The sequence below is a fragment of the Apaloderma vittatum genome, unplaced genomic scaffold, assembly GCF_000703405.1.
Source record: "Apaloderma vittatum isolate BGI_N311 unplaced genomic scaffold, ASM70340v1 scaffold4299, whole genome shotgun sequence".
In the NCBI taxonomy this organism is placed as follows: domain Eukaryota; kingdom Metazoa; phylum Chordata; class Aves; order Trogoniformes; family Trogonidae; genus Apaloderma; species Apaloderma vittatum.
Window position 1 is genome coordinate 33002 of NW_009736779.1, and position 16747 is coordinate 49748.

Consider the following 16747-nt stretch of genomic DNA (forward strand, 5'->3'; position numbering starts at 1 on the left):
GCGCTTTGAGAAATTAATAAATGTTTGTGTATGGACCCTGAGACTTGTCTCACCATTGTCCACTCCACTGAAGAATTAGGAATCTAAGTCACCTGTTCCTCCTTCCTGGGCGGGACATGACAGTAGGTGATGAAAAATGCAACAAATAGCTCTCAGAGAACACATTTCTGAGACAGTTACCATTTTTATATAAATAAAGGGATGTTGGAGTATTATTTTTACAGTTATGCTGCCAATTGTATTTTGTTATGCCATTGATTTTTCTGTCAGCTTGATGCTAAGAAAAGTTTTCTGAATGACAGTTAACAGTGAAATGAATATTAAATCTAAACTGACTTGTTTTATTCACCTCCTTCATAAAACAGATATGATGACTATTGTTATTTATTAGTAACCTAATAAACCAATGTATTTGCCCTGTAATATAAGACTGAAAAGCAAATAAATATTACTCATGGAGCACAAAGCTCCATCCTGCTGATGAAATAAAGTACCATACTTACAGCTTTATCCAATATGCTGCCCATCTCAAATACAACCATGAAAAAAACAGGCTCCTGGCAAATGATTTTCACTCTTCAAAAGAGAAGAGCCAGAGGTTACACGAAATTGGAAATACTGGAACAGGTTGCGCAGAGAGGTGGTTGAGGCTCCATCCCCAGACATGTACAAACTCAGCCTTTATGGGGCTATGAGAACCCTGATCTAGTTAAAATGTCCCTGCTCACTGCAGGGGGTTGGACTAGATGACCTTTAAAGGTCCCTTCCAGCCCAACACATTCCATGATTCTATGATTCTAGGATCCTTGGGGAGTGACAAAACATGAAAAGCCATTCTTTGTGTTGTCCACAGATACAGTTTTACTAGGAGACATGATGTTTCACTAGCAAACGATTCCACTACCTTTTTCTGATCAGAAATTTCTGAGTAGACAGAGTAGGACACTGTGTGTCAAAGGTTATAACTCAAAGGGGTTTTGTGCAGCTCTGGCTAACTGGTATTTTCTGAAGCTGGTTGTCGGAAAACCCTTGAGCAGCAATTCTGCCTCTGGGAAATACTTATGCTCTACTGACAGAAGCCCGGCTTAGACTCATGCCAGGAGGTATCTGCCTGGAGGATTATAAACCAAACAGAAGGAGTTATGGCACCTGGATTCTATAGCTACTAAGGATACAAATATGCAGAGCGCACACTTCAGCCAGCCGAAGACCACAGAATCAGCATTTCTCTAATAAGCATGACATTAGAGCATACCACATGTAGGCTTTGGGGCCCTAAGTAGGAAAGAAACTACAAATTAGGAACAATAAAACCCACAGTTTATACAACATGAGTTCACCTTCTCCAGAGGTAAAACCCTCCAGACACCACTTTTCATGCTTACATCAAGCTGGCTTCTCTTCTGCACTAGCTAGCCCTAAAACTGCTTTCTGCTCCAATGGATAGCCATATGGACAGCACGTGTAACTCTCACTCGAAACACCCAGCCCTCCCCAGCTGTACTCCATTATCCAATTATCTGGGATGGAAATCTTCAGCACAACATCAATTACCTAGTGGATATCTTTAACCACAGACCTTGAACATCTTCTAGCATTCCAATCCTATCTCATTTAGTAATCTCATTTGCCCTGTGACACTTGCATAATTTGATTTACCATGTGCTGTATGAGAATATACTCTGTAGAAATTGCTACCCTGCAGAGAACAGGTGACTTTTAAATCCTCAGTCTCCAGGACAGGCCATTTCTTTCTTCCAGGATTTGAAAAGACTTACACCTTGTTCTACTTCAAACCCTTTCACAGAGGTTCAGTTTTATCCCCTGCTTCAAGTAGATTCGACAGATAGCTATGGCTGACCTTATACATCTCCAGTCAGTCAAAAGGATTGCTGCTTTTGCCGTTCACATGTCCATAATCCACACCCTTCACACTCTCAAAACCACCAATTGCCAATTTTTTTTAAGCCCATCTACCAGCCACAGGATCTCTCCTTCTTATGTTCTCTTTCAGCACTCTGGCAATTGCAGCGCATGTGTCTCTTCTTCACTTTGCATTGAGATTTTTCATGCACACACACAGATGACAAGAGGGCCCAGTTAGAGGTAGTGCTGTTCCTAGCTCACAGATATTTTTGGAAGTTTGATTGTTTCTTCAAATAACACAGTCCAGGTCAGAGAGAGTGCTAGGTTTATTACTTTAGGTCAAAAATCAAAGTGTTGCCAAGTAACAGATAAGAACTGTGGAAAAAACCTGAGAATTTCATTTCTCTAATTGCATGCTTTTATTATTTCTATTTGTGGGTTTTTTTGCTGATCTCTCAGTTGGCTCCATGTTATCCTGTAGTACTCTGTGCTTATCCAAAGCCTGTAAGCAGGGGGCCTGGGGCATTCAGTCATCTTAGTCTATGGTGGCAGTACAGCCAAACATGACATCACTCTGAAGACTGACCCAGAGAAAGATGTTTATCTCACTTAATTAGAGGCATCCAAACACTACGTAACTCTTCCAAGAGTTCTACTACTTCAGTCTCCCCTGTAGTAAATAAGAAGGGACTGATACTCCTGAAAACGAGATATTTATAATAAGAAGGACGAATCACACTCAGGAAGTCCCTCTCTCTTCTCACTGACCAGAAAAGAACCCCAGTGGTCCAGATGAATGCAGCACAAAACAGGCAAGACAAACAGCATATAAAGAAACTCCATTGTACTTAGTAAAAATTCTCTTTAGTGTCCACATTATTTACCTATTTGTTCTGCAATTGCAGGAATTTGCATAATATAATTTTTTTTTATGTCACTGCCCCCTGCAGGGAGGTTGGAACTAGATAATCTTTCAAGGTTCCTTCCAACCCAAACCACTCTATGATTCTATGATTTTCTTTGTAATAAAAAATTTCTTTGACAAACTTTCTGTGGCTTCCCCGTGTTCTATTAGAATAGTCAGTAAAATAAATGCTAATGTATTTGGATCTTTCTCATCAAACTGCGGCAGTCTTCAAATGGAAATAGCTCAATAAAATAAAAATAAAGCAAACATATACATACATATTTGATCCAAGTAGATGTGCCCAGTAAAGATTGGCTAGTAGCCTGCTTTTGAATATTATGCTGTATGACACATTTGCAGAATGTACTCATAGTTTACCAGAATCAAAGTGAATTCAGTAAGAGATTGCACTTTTTCTGAAAGGTTCAGAGAACATTGAATAGAAGGAACATCACAGCTTTGACAGAATATGGACTGTGCCTTAACAGATTACTTGGTAATCTGAACAGAGCCAAGAACATCGCCAGTGTTTGGCAAATAGCAATAAATGGTAATTTAAAACCACATTTGTGCTTTCTTTTTATTGCTAAATAAAATATTGCTAAACAATAAAGCAATTATTAACTGATTGACTGAACTGAAATCCTGGTACTGGACATTGTCTCATTATCAAACATCAAAAAGACCAATAAAACACTTAGAAGATGAAATGGTGAAGTATGGTAAGAATCTACACCTCGTATGTCTTATTAACACCATCTTTATTTCCTTTTTACAAAAAATAGAAATAACAACAGACAAAACATACTCAAAGAAGTCAATGCTTTTGCCTTGGTCTCACTGAGTTGCTGAGCAGGCAGAGTCCTGGCTGAAACTTCGACAGTATATGCCATTGACAAAGGGAAATAAAGATATATGACAATATATCCATGCAAGACACAAAGTACAAAATGTGTTCTGTGGCCCTACAAACATTTTGAAGGTTGCCTGTGTCATAAAAATTTTCAAATTGTTACTTTTGCTCACCCATGCCTTTATACAGCACAGCTTACAAACAAGTTACATATACACATATATCATAAAAAAGTTTTGTATATGGTCTAACTGCTACAAATTAAGGCATCCTAACAGCTGCTGTTTTGCTGGTGAGGGGTATGTCTCATATTAGTGTTTCAAAGGGATATATTTCCGATATTGCAAAGTGAGACATCATGAGATGTGGTTTAGAGGAAGAATTCCTGCAGCTCTGGCTCTTCAGTATTCTTTTGACTGTTGGATTTGCAGCTTTTTCTATTGATGTCATCATGCCTGGAGAGAAAAAGAAGAAAATTACTCACAGTAACTCTAACAATATAGTGGGATTTGCCTTATGTTTGTTTATCTGGTTTTATTCCATTTGTAAGTGTTGAACTTGAATTAATCTCTCTCTATGGGCTTATTTCTGAAGAGATATACTACATGAAATACTTTTTAATACTGTGAGTTTCTTGTAGACTCTATCCTGAAAATCAGAACTGGAAACCAATGCGGTGAACTGGACTTTTTAAGTCATAGCATTAATTAGTATACTGTCATAACGTTCTGGCAATAATGAACAGAATGCCCCAAAATTCCTCATCCTTCAGGGAAAAGTACCAATAAAAAGATCCACTACAACAAAGGTCAGACATACTCTGTATGTTTCTCACTCTGCCTATAAGGGGATCACCTAGTCTCCATTAATAACCACCAGAGAGAATAAGGACTTTCAGAAGATGATTCACTGGACTTACTCTATGTGTCTGATAGTGTCAAAGGCAATTGAAAAAATGAGGAGTAATTCTCCTTCTGACATAGGGCCTGTATCTCTTTTAACATTGTAATTTAGGTAAAATATGAATTCAGATCATTAAGATTTTATTAGATACATAGATAAGGGCAATTTCCCCATAGTATGTCTTCATTTCCACACCAGGTGAACTTTAATTAAAAAAAAAAATTTAAAAATCTATCTATTGCATGTGAGACTCCAATGATAGCTTGCCAATTAAAGTAGAAAAAATAAGCACTAAATATTTGAAACACTAAGTTTCTTCCCTTCCTTTCATAAGTCCTTGCTCTGAATCCACAGTATGTTCCCTTCTCTTTAATTAACCTTTCAGCTGAAGGATTTTTATTAAGTATCCAGTCCACAGCAACTTTTGAACAAGTTAAAAGGCTCATTTTCAGTTGTTACTATTGGACAGTAGAACTCCTATAATCACAACTATCTGGTTTGTTGATGCAAAGGGCAGATACTCATGGGAGGTTAGAAACCCAAAGCAAAGAGCAAGAGAATGGGTATAAAAACTTTGCCTTCAACTCACATATTTGTGAGCCTGATTCTTGTAAATCAGTATAGCTTTATTCCAGCCTACAATCATGACAAAGAACCAATTACCTCCCAGAGACCAATACTTATGGTGCTTAGATAAGCATCAGATTTAACAGAAGCCAGACTTCTCGGGGACCACAGTTGTGGGTCTAATGACAGGACACGAAGCATCATTCTATTCTAAAACCCCATTCATTCATCTAAATTAGTGCTGCCACATATCCAAAGAAAGAACAAAAGACAGAGAATTAAGCTTGGGGAAGTAGAGTTTGTAGAACTCAGTTTGAGGAGGTAAAAGAGAGGCACTTAATTTTTGCCATAACTATTTTTTGGCATTGCCGTTATCAACAGCATGTTTAGCACTAACCACGGAGCTCTACTAAAGGATGTTGTACAAGGCTAAGATAACTTGCATCAGTTGACTACTGCACTAGCTTAGCCTTGCAGTGCTGAAAGACCTTGTGGGTGAGTCCTTCGTGCAGTGCTCACTAGGCACTCCAAGGACTCCATTTTGCAGCAATATAGGCACACTGTGACCTCAAAGATGATCATTTTTAGCTAACGCAGATGTCTCTAGGTGGCAGTGCTGAACACGTGCCTTCTACAACTGTGCCTGGCCACCTGAAGGAAAAGTATTACTGATATCTGCAAATCAAATTTGTACTATCTTCTGGTGCCTGTGTCACGCAACAGGCCCGTCAAGCAAACAGGTACTGATGCATGATCGTAGCAGTTCACAGAAGAACTGTAAATTGTTGGGGACAAGGTCTAAATGACTCCATTACCATATTATTATTTACTGTACTAGTCTGAATTGTAACTATCTTATTAGAGATGCAGATAAGCATCCTTTTCTTGAGTTTATATTTGGAGTTGTAATGTATCCAGCACTAGCTCTGGCAGTGGGATATCTGTTAGGTTAGATCCACTTACTATTTTAGAAGCACACCCAGTTTACTATCTGACAGAAACCTGATGGTAGGTTCTGCTGATTGCTCCTGACATATGGAGCAATTTTTGCTGTTGATAGTTAATACAGGGCTTTATACCGATATGGTGAGTTAGTGCTTACTTTAATGTACTGCAGATCTCAGATGATTTAATATGTGGGAAAGAACCATTCATTGGCATACATGTAAGATGGAAAAAATGACAAGCATTTGCTTGGAGTTGTAAAACCAGAAACTACCCAATCATTCCAGAAGGGGAAAGAAATATTCCAACTCAACCTGCACATCCAGAATTTACTCTAGGGCCTTAAGAAAAACAGGGTGTATCAAATTTTATAAGGACTCTAGAAAATGTAATACAATCCTCTACGATTAACCTGTGGCCAATTTGAAAAAGTAAATTACAAAGCCTTCTGTACTGGGGTATTTTGAAAGAAAAAGTAGATCAAATAAAATAAACAGAAGCTGAAAAAAGAAGATGGAAACTGATGGGCAGGAATGTCATATGAATGAAGGTAGACTTTGTCTAATGACTTCAGATTTGAGAAGATGCTGCTAAAATTCCCTGTATAAAAGTATGGAGTTAAAATGGACTTTGGACTATGTCCAGAATCATAGAATCATAGAATCATAGAATGGCCTAGGCTGGAAGGGACCTTAGCAATCATCTAGTCCAACCTCCCTGTCGTGGGCAGGGACGTCACCTCTCAATTAGACCAGGCAACACATGGGGACTGAGCGGGAATTGAACCCGCGACCTTGGCGTTGTCCTTGTTGCCAGCACTGTGCTCAAACCACTGAGCTAACCGGGCCCCCTCCCCCATCATAACAATCTACAAAGTTTTATAACATGAAAGACTCCACTATTTTCCATATAGGTTCTTTTTCAATATAGCTCTGAAATAGTAATTACACTGTCTTTCCAAACTATGAAGAGAAATTTCAGAGAGTGTCCAGAGGCTTGTAGTACATGTGTTAGAGATGTTTTCCCATTTGGGTCCAGAGGAGGGCCACGAAGATGATTAGAGGGCTGGAGAACCTCTGCTCTGAGGACAGGCTGAGGGAGCTGGGGTTATTCAGCTTGGAGAAGAGAAGGCTCCAGGGGGACCTAACAGCCACCTTTCAGCTCATGCAAGAGGCCTGCAGGAAAGCTGGAGAAGGGCTTTTTACACAGGCCTGTAGTGACAGGACAAGGGGCAGTGGCCTGAAACTGCAAAAGGGCAGATTTAGATTAGATATAAGCAAAAAATTCTTCACTGGAACGGGTTGCCCAAGGAGGCTGCGGATGTCCCATCCCTGAAGTGTTCAAGGCCAGGCTGGATGGGGCTTTGAACAACCTGGTCCAGTGGGAGAGAGGGGTCCCTGCCCACAGCAGGGGGACTGGAACTAGACAATCTTCAAGGTCCCTTCCAACTTTAACCATTCTACGATTCTATGATTATTTATATTTCACGGGCTACAGTGCAGCGTACAGTGAACACATGGCAGGCACCCATTTTGCTGTCCAAAAAATCACAACAGGCCTAAAGGCATTAAGAAGGCTGGCTTGGAAGAGAGCCCTTAGGTCTGCATTCTGATTTCCGAAAAGTGCTATACATCTTCTGTTCCTAGCTGACTTTTTTGAAATTTCATGCCATGCACTCCAGCACACAATTTGCCCACTTCTGTTCTTATCCATGGGTAAAATAGCAGCCTCCTCAAGCTGTGCCCCTCGTGCATTCTGCTCCTTCCTTTCTCCTCTCTATTTTTCCATGGGCCCACTGCCACGGGGGCAGCTTCCAAAGTACATGGTGCCTGGATCAGCAGTGCCTGGGTGGACAGTCAGGGATTCAGGCCCGACCTTCACCCTCCCAGCAGATGACTCTGAAGTTCCACAGTTGCAGCCAGACCTTCCCTGACTCTCCTGCTTCTGGGGAAATGCCATGCTGCCAGGGATTTCTCACACAAGAGCACTTTCACCAGGCAGTACGGAATTACAACAACCAGCTACATCCCGAGACGGCTCAAAGATAAGGATGAGACGGTTTTCTATTACTCCAGGGTATGGACAGGCAGCTGAGTGTTTTGACTGGAGGCTGCCCATGGATGCTGCTTCAAACTGCTCCTGTGCAGTCATTTTTCTGCATTGGAATTTCCTTCTTCAGGAGAGAATGAAACCTCTTGGAAACATTACAATTCTGTTTCTGGTTTCATGTACACTGTGTCAGTGACTTCAGAACAAGACTCCCACCTCCATGACAGAAACTGAGTTTCTAGGTATGGCAAGGTCCTGGCATTAGAAAACAAGCAAACCAAAAAAATGTACTAGCCATTTAGAAAAGAATAACTTGAAAGTAATTTAGGTTCCCAAACTGCAGTATGACTACTTTGTAATTTTCCCAGAAAATGCATATTATTTGTTGTGAATAGGAATAATTTCCAGGCCTAACAAAAAGATTTATATCTCAGTTTAACAGAAAAAAATGTATTATCACAAGAATTTGGGAGTGCTAAAGAGCTGAATAAAAATGACAGGTAGTTTTTACAAAGCATTTGCTCATAAAATAAAGACATACTTTATCAATGTTGTTTTTCCCAATATGTCTTTATGGACCTTGAGGGACTGGTCTCTATCTGCCTGAACAGCCCAAATGGAATGTGTCTAAATCAAGGAGTTTATTCACAGTCAAAGTTATCAGACTCTTAAAAAACAGATTTAACTTCAAAGTCTGAGGAAGAGGAAGAAAAATGTGTGAAAACAGGAGAGCATTAGACTTAAAGTACAGCAATCACATTCTCTGTACTTTCTATTTAGAGATGAACTGTGGTCTTTTTGCTCTTCTCAAGAAAGGAAATTTAATTTCCATTCTCATCTGGTACTTGACTTTTATTCAACAGAGGCTGAATACTCAGCCAAAGTGCGTTATAATCCCTGGTGGATTTAGGACTATTAATAATTTCTATACTTGCTTGGAACTGAAATCCTGTAGCCAGTTCAATGGTGACATCAGCACAAATCCATCATAAATTTCTGCTTTTCTAGGAATTTAGTTGTTCATCTATTCATCTGTTTCCCTTATTACGCATCAATCAATTCCAGTATTTCAGTTATGAATAATGTTAGCAAACACACGCAATCTGAGAAAACAAAGCAAATGAGATGCTAGACATCACCATGCACAAGCACATACCAAGCACAGTTAAACAGAAGTTCTTCATTCAGCGTGACAGAGGAAAGACTGTTGTAGCTGGAGTAAGGACCCTAAGGAAGTACAACATTGTAGCAGTTAAAAACATGCAACTGAGCTTACCACATGCATAACATGCAAGTCTAGCAAAACATACAGTCAAATAGCCACAAGAACATTTTAACAGATTTGTTTCTGGGTGAGGTTCAATCTGTTACCTCTTTGAGATGTATGCTGTGGTCCTTTGAGTTGGTATGAAAATGTATTCTTCCACAATTTTGATGTTGGCAACAACAACAACATGCAAATATGGCCTTTTCACAGACAACATGCATTTACAGTACAAGTGTCAATACTGATAGGATGACCTCATCCAACTCTTATGGAATTATTAAAACTGCTCATGACCCTGCTGTATGTCAGAACACCTTTGAAGACACCCTGTCTTTTCCTCTGTCAGTATAAAATCTGAATTGCTCTTTTCAAAAGAAATTTTCATTGTGTTATGAAAATACTACGTTAAACTGGCTGTTGAAATAGATGGTGCATGTCTTTAAAGGCTCAAGTCAGTAGTTCATACTGCGATTCTGAGTAAACTTTAATAAATGCAGTCCCACTTCAATTTAACCTATCAGGTCTCCTTTGAATTTTTCATTTAATTTCACTTTCTGCTATAGCACTACTGATCTAGCATCACCCACTAATACGGATTGCTCACTGCTTCCCAGTTCTCTCTTTCCACTGTTTCTTTTCCATACTCATTTTGCCTCCTCTATGCCTAAGATTTTCCTCTGTTTTTCTCCCATTACCCTGTCATACTTTTTACAGTATATAATTCACTACTTCTCCTCCTCCTCTTGGCCTGCTTTATGTTCTTTTTTTTTCATCTTGAAATTATTCTTTCACTTCATGTTTTTCCATCCACCCCTTTCCTCCCACTCTGCCTTTCACAGAGGATTAAATAATCTACCAGTCCCTCTTACTCAACTCTTTATTGTATCTCCAGATGCTCGCAATTCTCTCTGCTCCACAAATACACTGCACTCACAGTACTTCCTACCTCTGTCTCTTCATTCAGTAACCTCTTCCTTTCTCTCGGAATATACATTTGTTCAAAGTATTTTCTCCTTTCTTCTGAAAAAAAAAAAAAGAACCAGCCTCCTCACTGGAGACACTCCTCTTTCTGTGGGAATCCCAGAAAGGGCACTCTGTTGACTGCATGGAGGGGATAATCTGGAACCAGCACATTTTGCTACAGACCAACCATATACTTCACCATGAGAGACTCTGTGTTACAAGAAGAGAGTGGGCAAAGAAGCCTGTGTATGGACAGCTTCAATATCTAAGGGATGGCTGTAGCTCCCACAGAAGCAGGATTTCTGCTGTTTTTCCTCTTTATATTCTACCAGGTTTTTTTACCCTGTTGGCCTCATCCGTCTTGGCTATAGGATAGGACAGAGCTAGTCCTTCCACTGTTTATCCCATAGATTCAAGTGTGACATTCTCATTGTATGACCGGTCACTCAGAGAAACATCAAACATCATTTCCAGGTGAATCACGTTTCTGTGGACAGCCTTCAACACAGAACATGGTAAACCATGTCCGTTAAGACTACACACTCTGTACATAACCAATACACCTGCCACTCCTTGCAAAAGCCTTCCCAAATTAAAACAATGGATAGGCTTTCTACAGGTCAAATGAAGTAAAGTATTTGTGAGCATCCGTTTGCACAGAAAGACAGGAAGAAGAAGCTGTCAAACTTATTCATTACTTAAAGAGATAAGAGAGAAAAAGGCCTTTCTTCCTTTCAGTGCACTCACTGGCTTGTTCCTTCCTTTTATGACAGCTGCTGGACTTCCCTTGCTGTCTGTTGTCTTCCTTCCTAATGAGGTAAAAGGCAGAGTTGATGAGGTTTTGATCAGGTTTGCTGTTTGACAGTTGTTGTTGTTATTTTGGTTGCCACTCAGGGTCTCCATTATGGACCGAAAGGTTCCAAAAGGTCTTTTCAGATGGTCCCCTGCTGTATCCCCAGAAGCGAGTGAAGCCCGCACGAGTCCTTTGCCCCGGTCTTTATCTTTTTCCTCATTTAGTTCTGACTCTGCTAGCTCCACCTGCACTACAGGCTCCTCAAAAGTTACTCGGAGTTTCAAATTTTGGGAGGTTCTGCGCTTTGAAGATGGAGACTTGAGAGCACTCTTAGGGCTGGTGGCAACTTTCTGAGCAGAGGCACTGTCCGTGCTGGACGGAGAGTTGTCTCCACAAAACTGGCTCTGAGGTACGGTACCAGACTGATACGGGGCGTCATTATCGGGATCGCTGCTCTCCGAAGTAGGGGAAGGGCTGTGACCATCCACAGACTTAGAGACCCTGATACCAAAAGGGAAGCGGCGTCCTGCTGTGGAGGTGTGCTTCTTAATCATCAGGTGCAAACTCTCTGTGCCCTCAACACTCTCCACAATGGGCTGAGGCCTTGGTTTGTCAGTTCTTTTCACAGGGGTGTTCTTGTGGTCCTCAGAATTAGCACAGTCTGTGTCAGACTCGCTGAGCGACCTCTGCATCAGTTGCCTCAGTCTGGCTAACTTCAGCTCCCTTTTCTCTGGCAAAATCTTCCTCACGTTCTTGGACGATGCATGAGCATCCTGAAATTCCAAAGTCAGCTTTTCCTGCATGCAGACGTTTTCAGAGATTTCCTTCCCCAATAATTGGCGCAAGATTTTATCTGAGTCCTCATCTTTTATCTTGGCTCGAGTGCGACTAGAAGTTCCTAAGCTGCCAAGAATCTGAATCCCATCTTGGGTGTTCAATTTACTTTTTGGTGGAGACAATTCATCTGCTTCAGATGGTTTCCACTGGGGTTTGCCAGAAGCGGGAGATGATGGCAAGCTTAAAGAAAAAAAAATAGAAGGAAATACTACAGCCAAATTAATGCACATATAAAATGTGAAACTGCCATTTCCAGTGTATGTGTCTGTCTCAGCTTATTGTTACTTATCCTCTTTATCACAACTCACATGGAATTCATTACTATTATACCACAGTGAGGATTACACAGAGAAGGATGTAACCCTGCTTCCACTCCTAGTTAGGATTTGAGTCTCTTCACTTTGTCGTACAAAAAAACTCCTTCCTTGACATCAAAACTTAAGAGTGGTTATTTCAATACCAAAGATCACTTTTTGAGAAAAACTTTAGAGAAACTATTTCCTATTTGTGGGAGTTGACACATTTTAAAAGGCAAAAAAACCCCACAAGGCCAAACGCCTGCTATCCAAGTCACACCATAATACAAAAGTAGCTTATTCTAAATACTGTGAAAGTATCAGCTTTCTGCATAGCAATGATTTCATAAATCTGAACTTCATCTGGTATTAATAATAGCCATACAAGACCTTATAAAAAGTCACAGCCATTTGCACTCAAAACCTTTTCAGATATGAAATACTGAAAAGCATGAGAAAGGTGACATGAATTTATTTCAATACTATTAGAATATTAAATTAAATTTAGAACTCCAAATGTTATATAGTGAGGAAACAGCAATCCTAAGTAAGTCTAGTCTGCAAAGAATGTCAATTACAGAGACCATTTCCTTCCCTGTGACATATGTCAGAGGTCATAATACTCCAGTCTTACTTCAAACCTCCTATCCTCCAAGCAAGGGTAGGCCACAATATTAACGTTAGCATGAGACAGTGAATTCATAAATTCCACTTGTTTTTCCATAAGCACCTTCTCCTCTGGTGAGTCCATAGTTCTCACAGTGTACAAAATTCAAATGCCACCTCATCTTCAATTCATTTTGCACTTTTTCTCCCATGGCAAACCAAAACAGACACTGAAGAATATGCATGTATCTACACTATGTATTCCTAGTAAAAGAGATAGGTTCTCTTAGATTTGCTGCTGGCTGCATGCAGGATGATGAAAATATCCACAAGTAAGTATTAGCTGGAAGGAAAAGTAGTAGCCATCTGTAAGACAGAATTTTAAATTCCTTTACACAAATGCATGTCCACTACCAATGTCTTTGTTATCTAAGTCTGCAACTTCCTGCACTTGACTGAAACACTGACACATGAAATTCATAGACATGGAGCACTTGTCCAGAAAAACGCTTGAGATTCTGTGAGAATGGAAAAAAAAGTCACCAGTCAAGTTTATACTTGATGACCTGAAGCTCTGATCATCAATGCCTGCATAAACTTTTAAGTTGGATTTACATTTTGACATATATGTAGCTCCATAACAAGAGATCAGTATATGTCTTCCAGAGAGGAAACTGAATTGCAAGGTAATCATCGAATCATAGAATCATAAAATGGCCTAGGCTGGAAGGGACCTTAGAGATCATTTAATCCAACCTCCCTGTCATGGCCAAGGACGCCACCTCTTGACTAGATCAGGCAATGATAAAAAACAGATCCTACTGGCATGTGAGTTACTTAATTTCTTAAAAAATCTTCTTCATATTGCTACTGGAGAGGAGTCATGCTTGTTTGACTTCCACGCATCACACTGGAAGTCTATGGCAAATAATGTAACACATAAATAGATAAAATATCTGGAGTTTTGACTTTTTATATAAGCTACTGCAGACAACTGATTTAATGAGTGTAAGCAGTCTTATTAATCTGAAAGCTGGTTTTGTTGGTAAGTGGTTATGAATTACTGCTGGCAGTAATGTATGGTAGACCATCACCAGGTCAAATACCCTGCCTGGACACGTTCCTGTGTGACCTACTGTAGGTGATCCTGCTTTGGCAGGGAGGTTGAACTAGATGATCTTTTGAGGTCCCTTCCAAATCCTAACATTCTGTGATTCTATGATTACAACTTCCCTAGGGGTTTCTAGAATCCTCTGCTATTTATCCAATATAAAATACGTTCTGTTCCACTATGAATCTGATTTTCACTTTCTTGGGAAATAGTGACTATTCACATCATACTCAAAATTTTCAGTATTTATACAACATTAAACACTGTCAAACTCTAGAAGCTCAGCTTCAAGTCCACGAGGTAAAAAACGCCATACTTTACAGAACACATCTACTATTTAGACATGTCACAGCTTCTTTTGATAACCAATGCACCACGAAACTGTGCAAATCCAGGCTGCAGCACAATTCCAGTCACCTTACCTTGGGGATGTGGGCAGTGACTTGCCCTCTGACCGCTGAGCTTCTAAAAGCTGCTGGAGTTGGTTCTGTAATGTCACACGTTCCACTGTCTGCCTGCAAGAAAATGTCAGAGTGTTTATTGTAAAACTGTCAGCATTAGTAAGCTACAAGGCAACTGAAACTAACCATTCAATGTTGTATTAAAAAATGAAGTCCTCTTCATTGATATTTTACATACAAATAAAAAGAAAAATTATAAATAATAACATAAACTGAGAGTTTGTACTTGCCTCTGAATGCTTGTGGACATTTTGTACTCACTGTACAAGACCAACTGAGAGCTGTTTACTTCTCAGAGACTATTTATTATACTTCATATAAGGGTAAGTGTGGGATCACAAGCCACAGTTAATAAGAACTGAATGACTTGCAGAAAATAACAGTCCAGAAACAAAGATAAGGCAGAACAAGCTAAGGGCCACTTGATTCCTCCATGTTTGTGCAAAGAAAGAGGAAAGGGACAGATTAAGAAGCCATCTCCTGCACTGGTGGATAGCACTTACTCCGTTAAATGATAGCTTAGACAACTGCTCTCTCTTTTTCTACCTGCAACTGAACTCAGAGAGGAGCCTTTGTCCACTGGGAAGGGCTGGTCAAAACCTCTTCAGCTGCAGGATGGAGCTAAGTATGACCTTTGTGTATTCAGGGGAGCGGGGAAAAAACACATTTGCTTGCTGCCGAACCTTACCAAAGGTCCTACTTGTGCTCTGAAGCCACCTTATACTCAGTGTTGCTGTACCTACTGCAGTCTCTCACTTTCAGTGTGGTGTTGTGATCTACACTGCTTTGTAAATAAATTTCAAGAAAAATGTTTTAAAAATTGTAATAGTAGATATAAATTGTTAGTAATAGGAAAGTGATATCCATACTAGAAATTCCATTTACCACAGAACCGTAATCTCAATCTCTGTTGTCCTGCCACATGCCTATTAACATAGGAAGGACTCAGTTGAACAAGATAACCTGCAATCCTTCAAGTATTACCACATAAAAAGTTCTTGTCCCTCCCCATGCTTCAATCCAGTTTAGACCTTCCTTTCTAATATCAAAGCACTCTTCTAGCTTGTTGGCCAACATAGATAACATTCAATCTTGTTTAGTGACCTGTAAAATTCAGTGCCTCTAAACACTGCATAGACAGAATTGTTGGGGAACTACTAGAAAACCAAAGACTTAGAGCTTTTTGCTACTGTATATATGCTATCTTTCACCTGGAATGCCGCTGGTACATTTGCTTTTATTCCCTGCTCAAATGACCATGTGAAAATTACTTTTTATCTGCTTTTCCCAGGCTCTGCTTCTGTTGCTGTAGAAGTAATATGTGTTTAGTACTTTTACTCTTGCTGGATTTGCAGAACTAATACAGTTCTCTACCAGTGAGCTGGACTCTTTCCTAGCTCACATGCCATCAGCAGAAGAGTTAGCTGATCTCCAAATGGAATCTTCATAACTGGCAATATCAAAGCCAGAAAGAATCCAGGTGACTTTTTAGGCTAGGGGTTGTACTTGCAGAGCTGGCAGAAAACAAACATTGTACTTTTGACATAGAATCACAGAATGGCCTAGGCTGGAAGGGATCTTAGACATCATCTAATCCACCCCCCCTGCCATGGGTACGGATGCCCTTAACTAGACTAGATGGCTCAAGGCCTCATCCAACCTGGCCTTTAATATCTCCAGGGAGAGGGTATCCACAGTCTCACTGGGCAATCTATTCTAGAGCCTTGCCACTCTTGTACTGAAGAATTTCTTCCTAAGATCCAATCTAAACTTACTCTCTTTCAATGTAAATCCATTTCCCCTTGTCCTATCACTGGGCACTCATGTAAAAAGTCCCTCCTCAGCCTTTCTGTGGGTTCCTTTCGGGTATTGGCAGGCAGTTATAAGGTGCCCCCAGAGTCTTCTCTTTTTGAGACTGAAAAATCCCAGCTCCCGCAGCCTGTCCTCGTAGTAGAGGTGCTCCAGCCCCTGGATTATCTTTGTGGGCTCCTCTGGTCTCATTCCAACAGATCCACGTCCCTCTTATGGTGGGGACACCAGAACTGGACGCAGTATTCGAGGTGGGGTCTCACAAGAGCAGAGACATATCAGAGTGGATCTGAGAAGTGCTACAGAAACATAGGTGGGATCTTGATGCACTCTTTTGCCACCACATTTTACAGTACAACTGTGCTTAATGTAGATATTTTCCTCCTTTAATTTTCCTTCCTCTTGCCTACACACTTCTTTAGATCATTTTAAAATTACTCCTACCGTCTGTCAACATTGACTTACATTGCAACTCCTCAGATACTTTTTTTTAAGAGCCAGGAAAATTTTCATT

At 40.2% G+C, this 16747-nt stretch overlaps 1 protein-coding gene across 1 annotated transcript; it reads right to left on the reverse strand.

Moving 5' to 3' along the window:
• Positions 1 to 3919: 3919 nt before the first annotated feature.
• On the reverse strand, positions 3920 to 14478 carry LOC104279717 (synphilin-1-like; the record flags this gene model as incomplete). The annotated part of the gene is made up of 4 exons (XM_009877093.1): positions 3920 to 4081; positions 9247 to 9317; positions 11068 to 12130; positions 14386 to 14478. Coding segments are annotated over 4 exons (1312 nt in total), but the record flags the coding sequence as incomplete, so codon positions are not given.
• Between the last annotated feature and the right edge of the window lie 2269 nt (positions 14479 to 16747).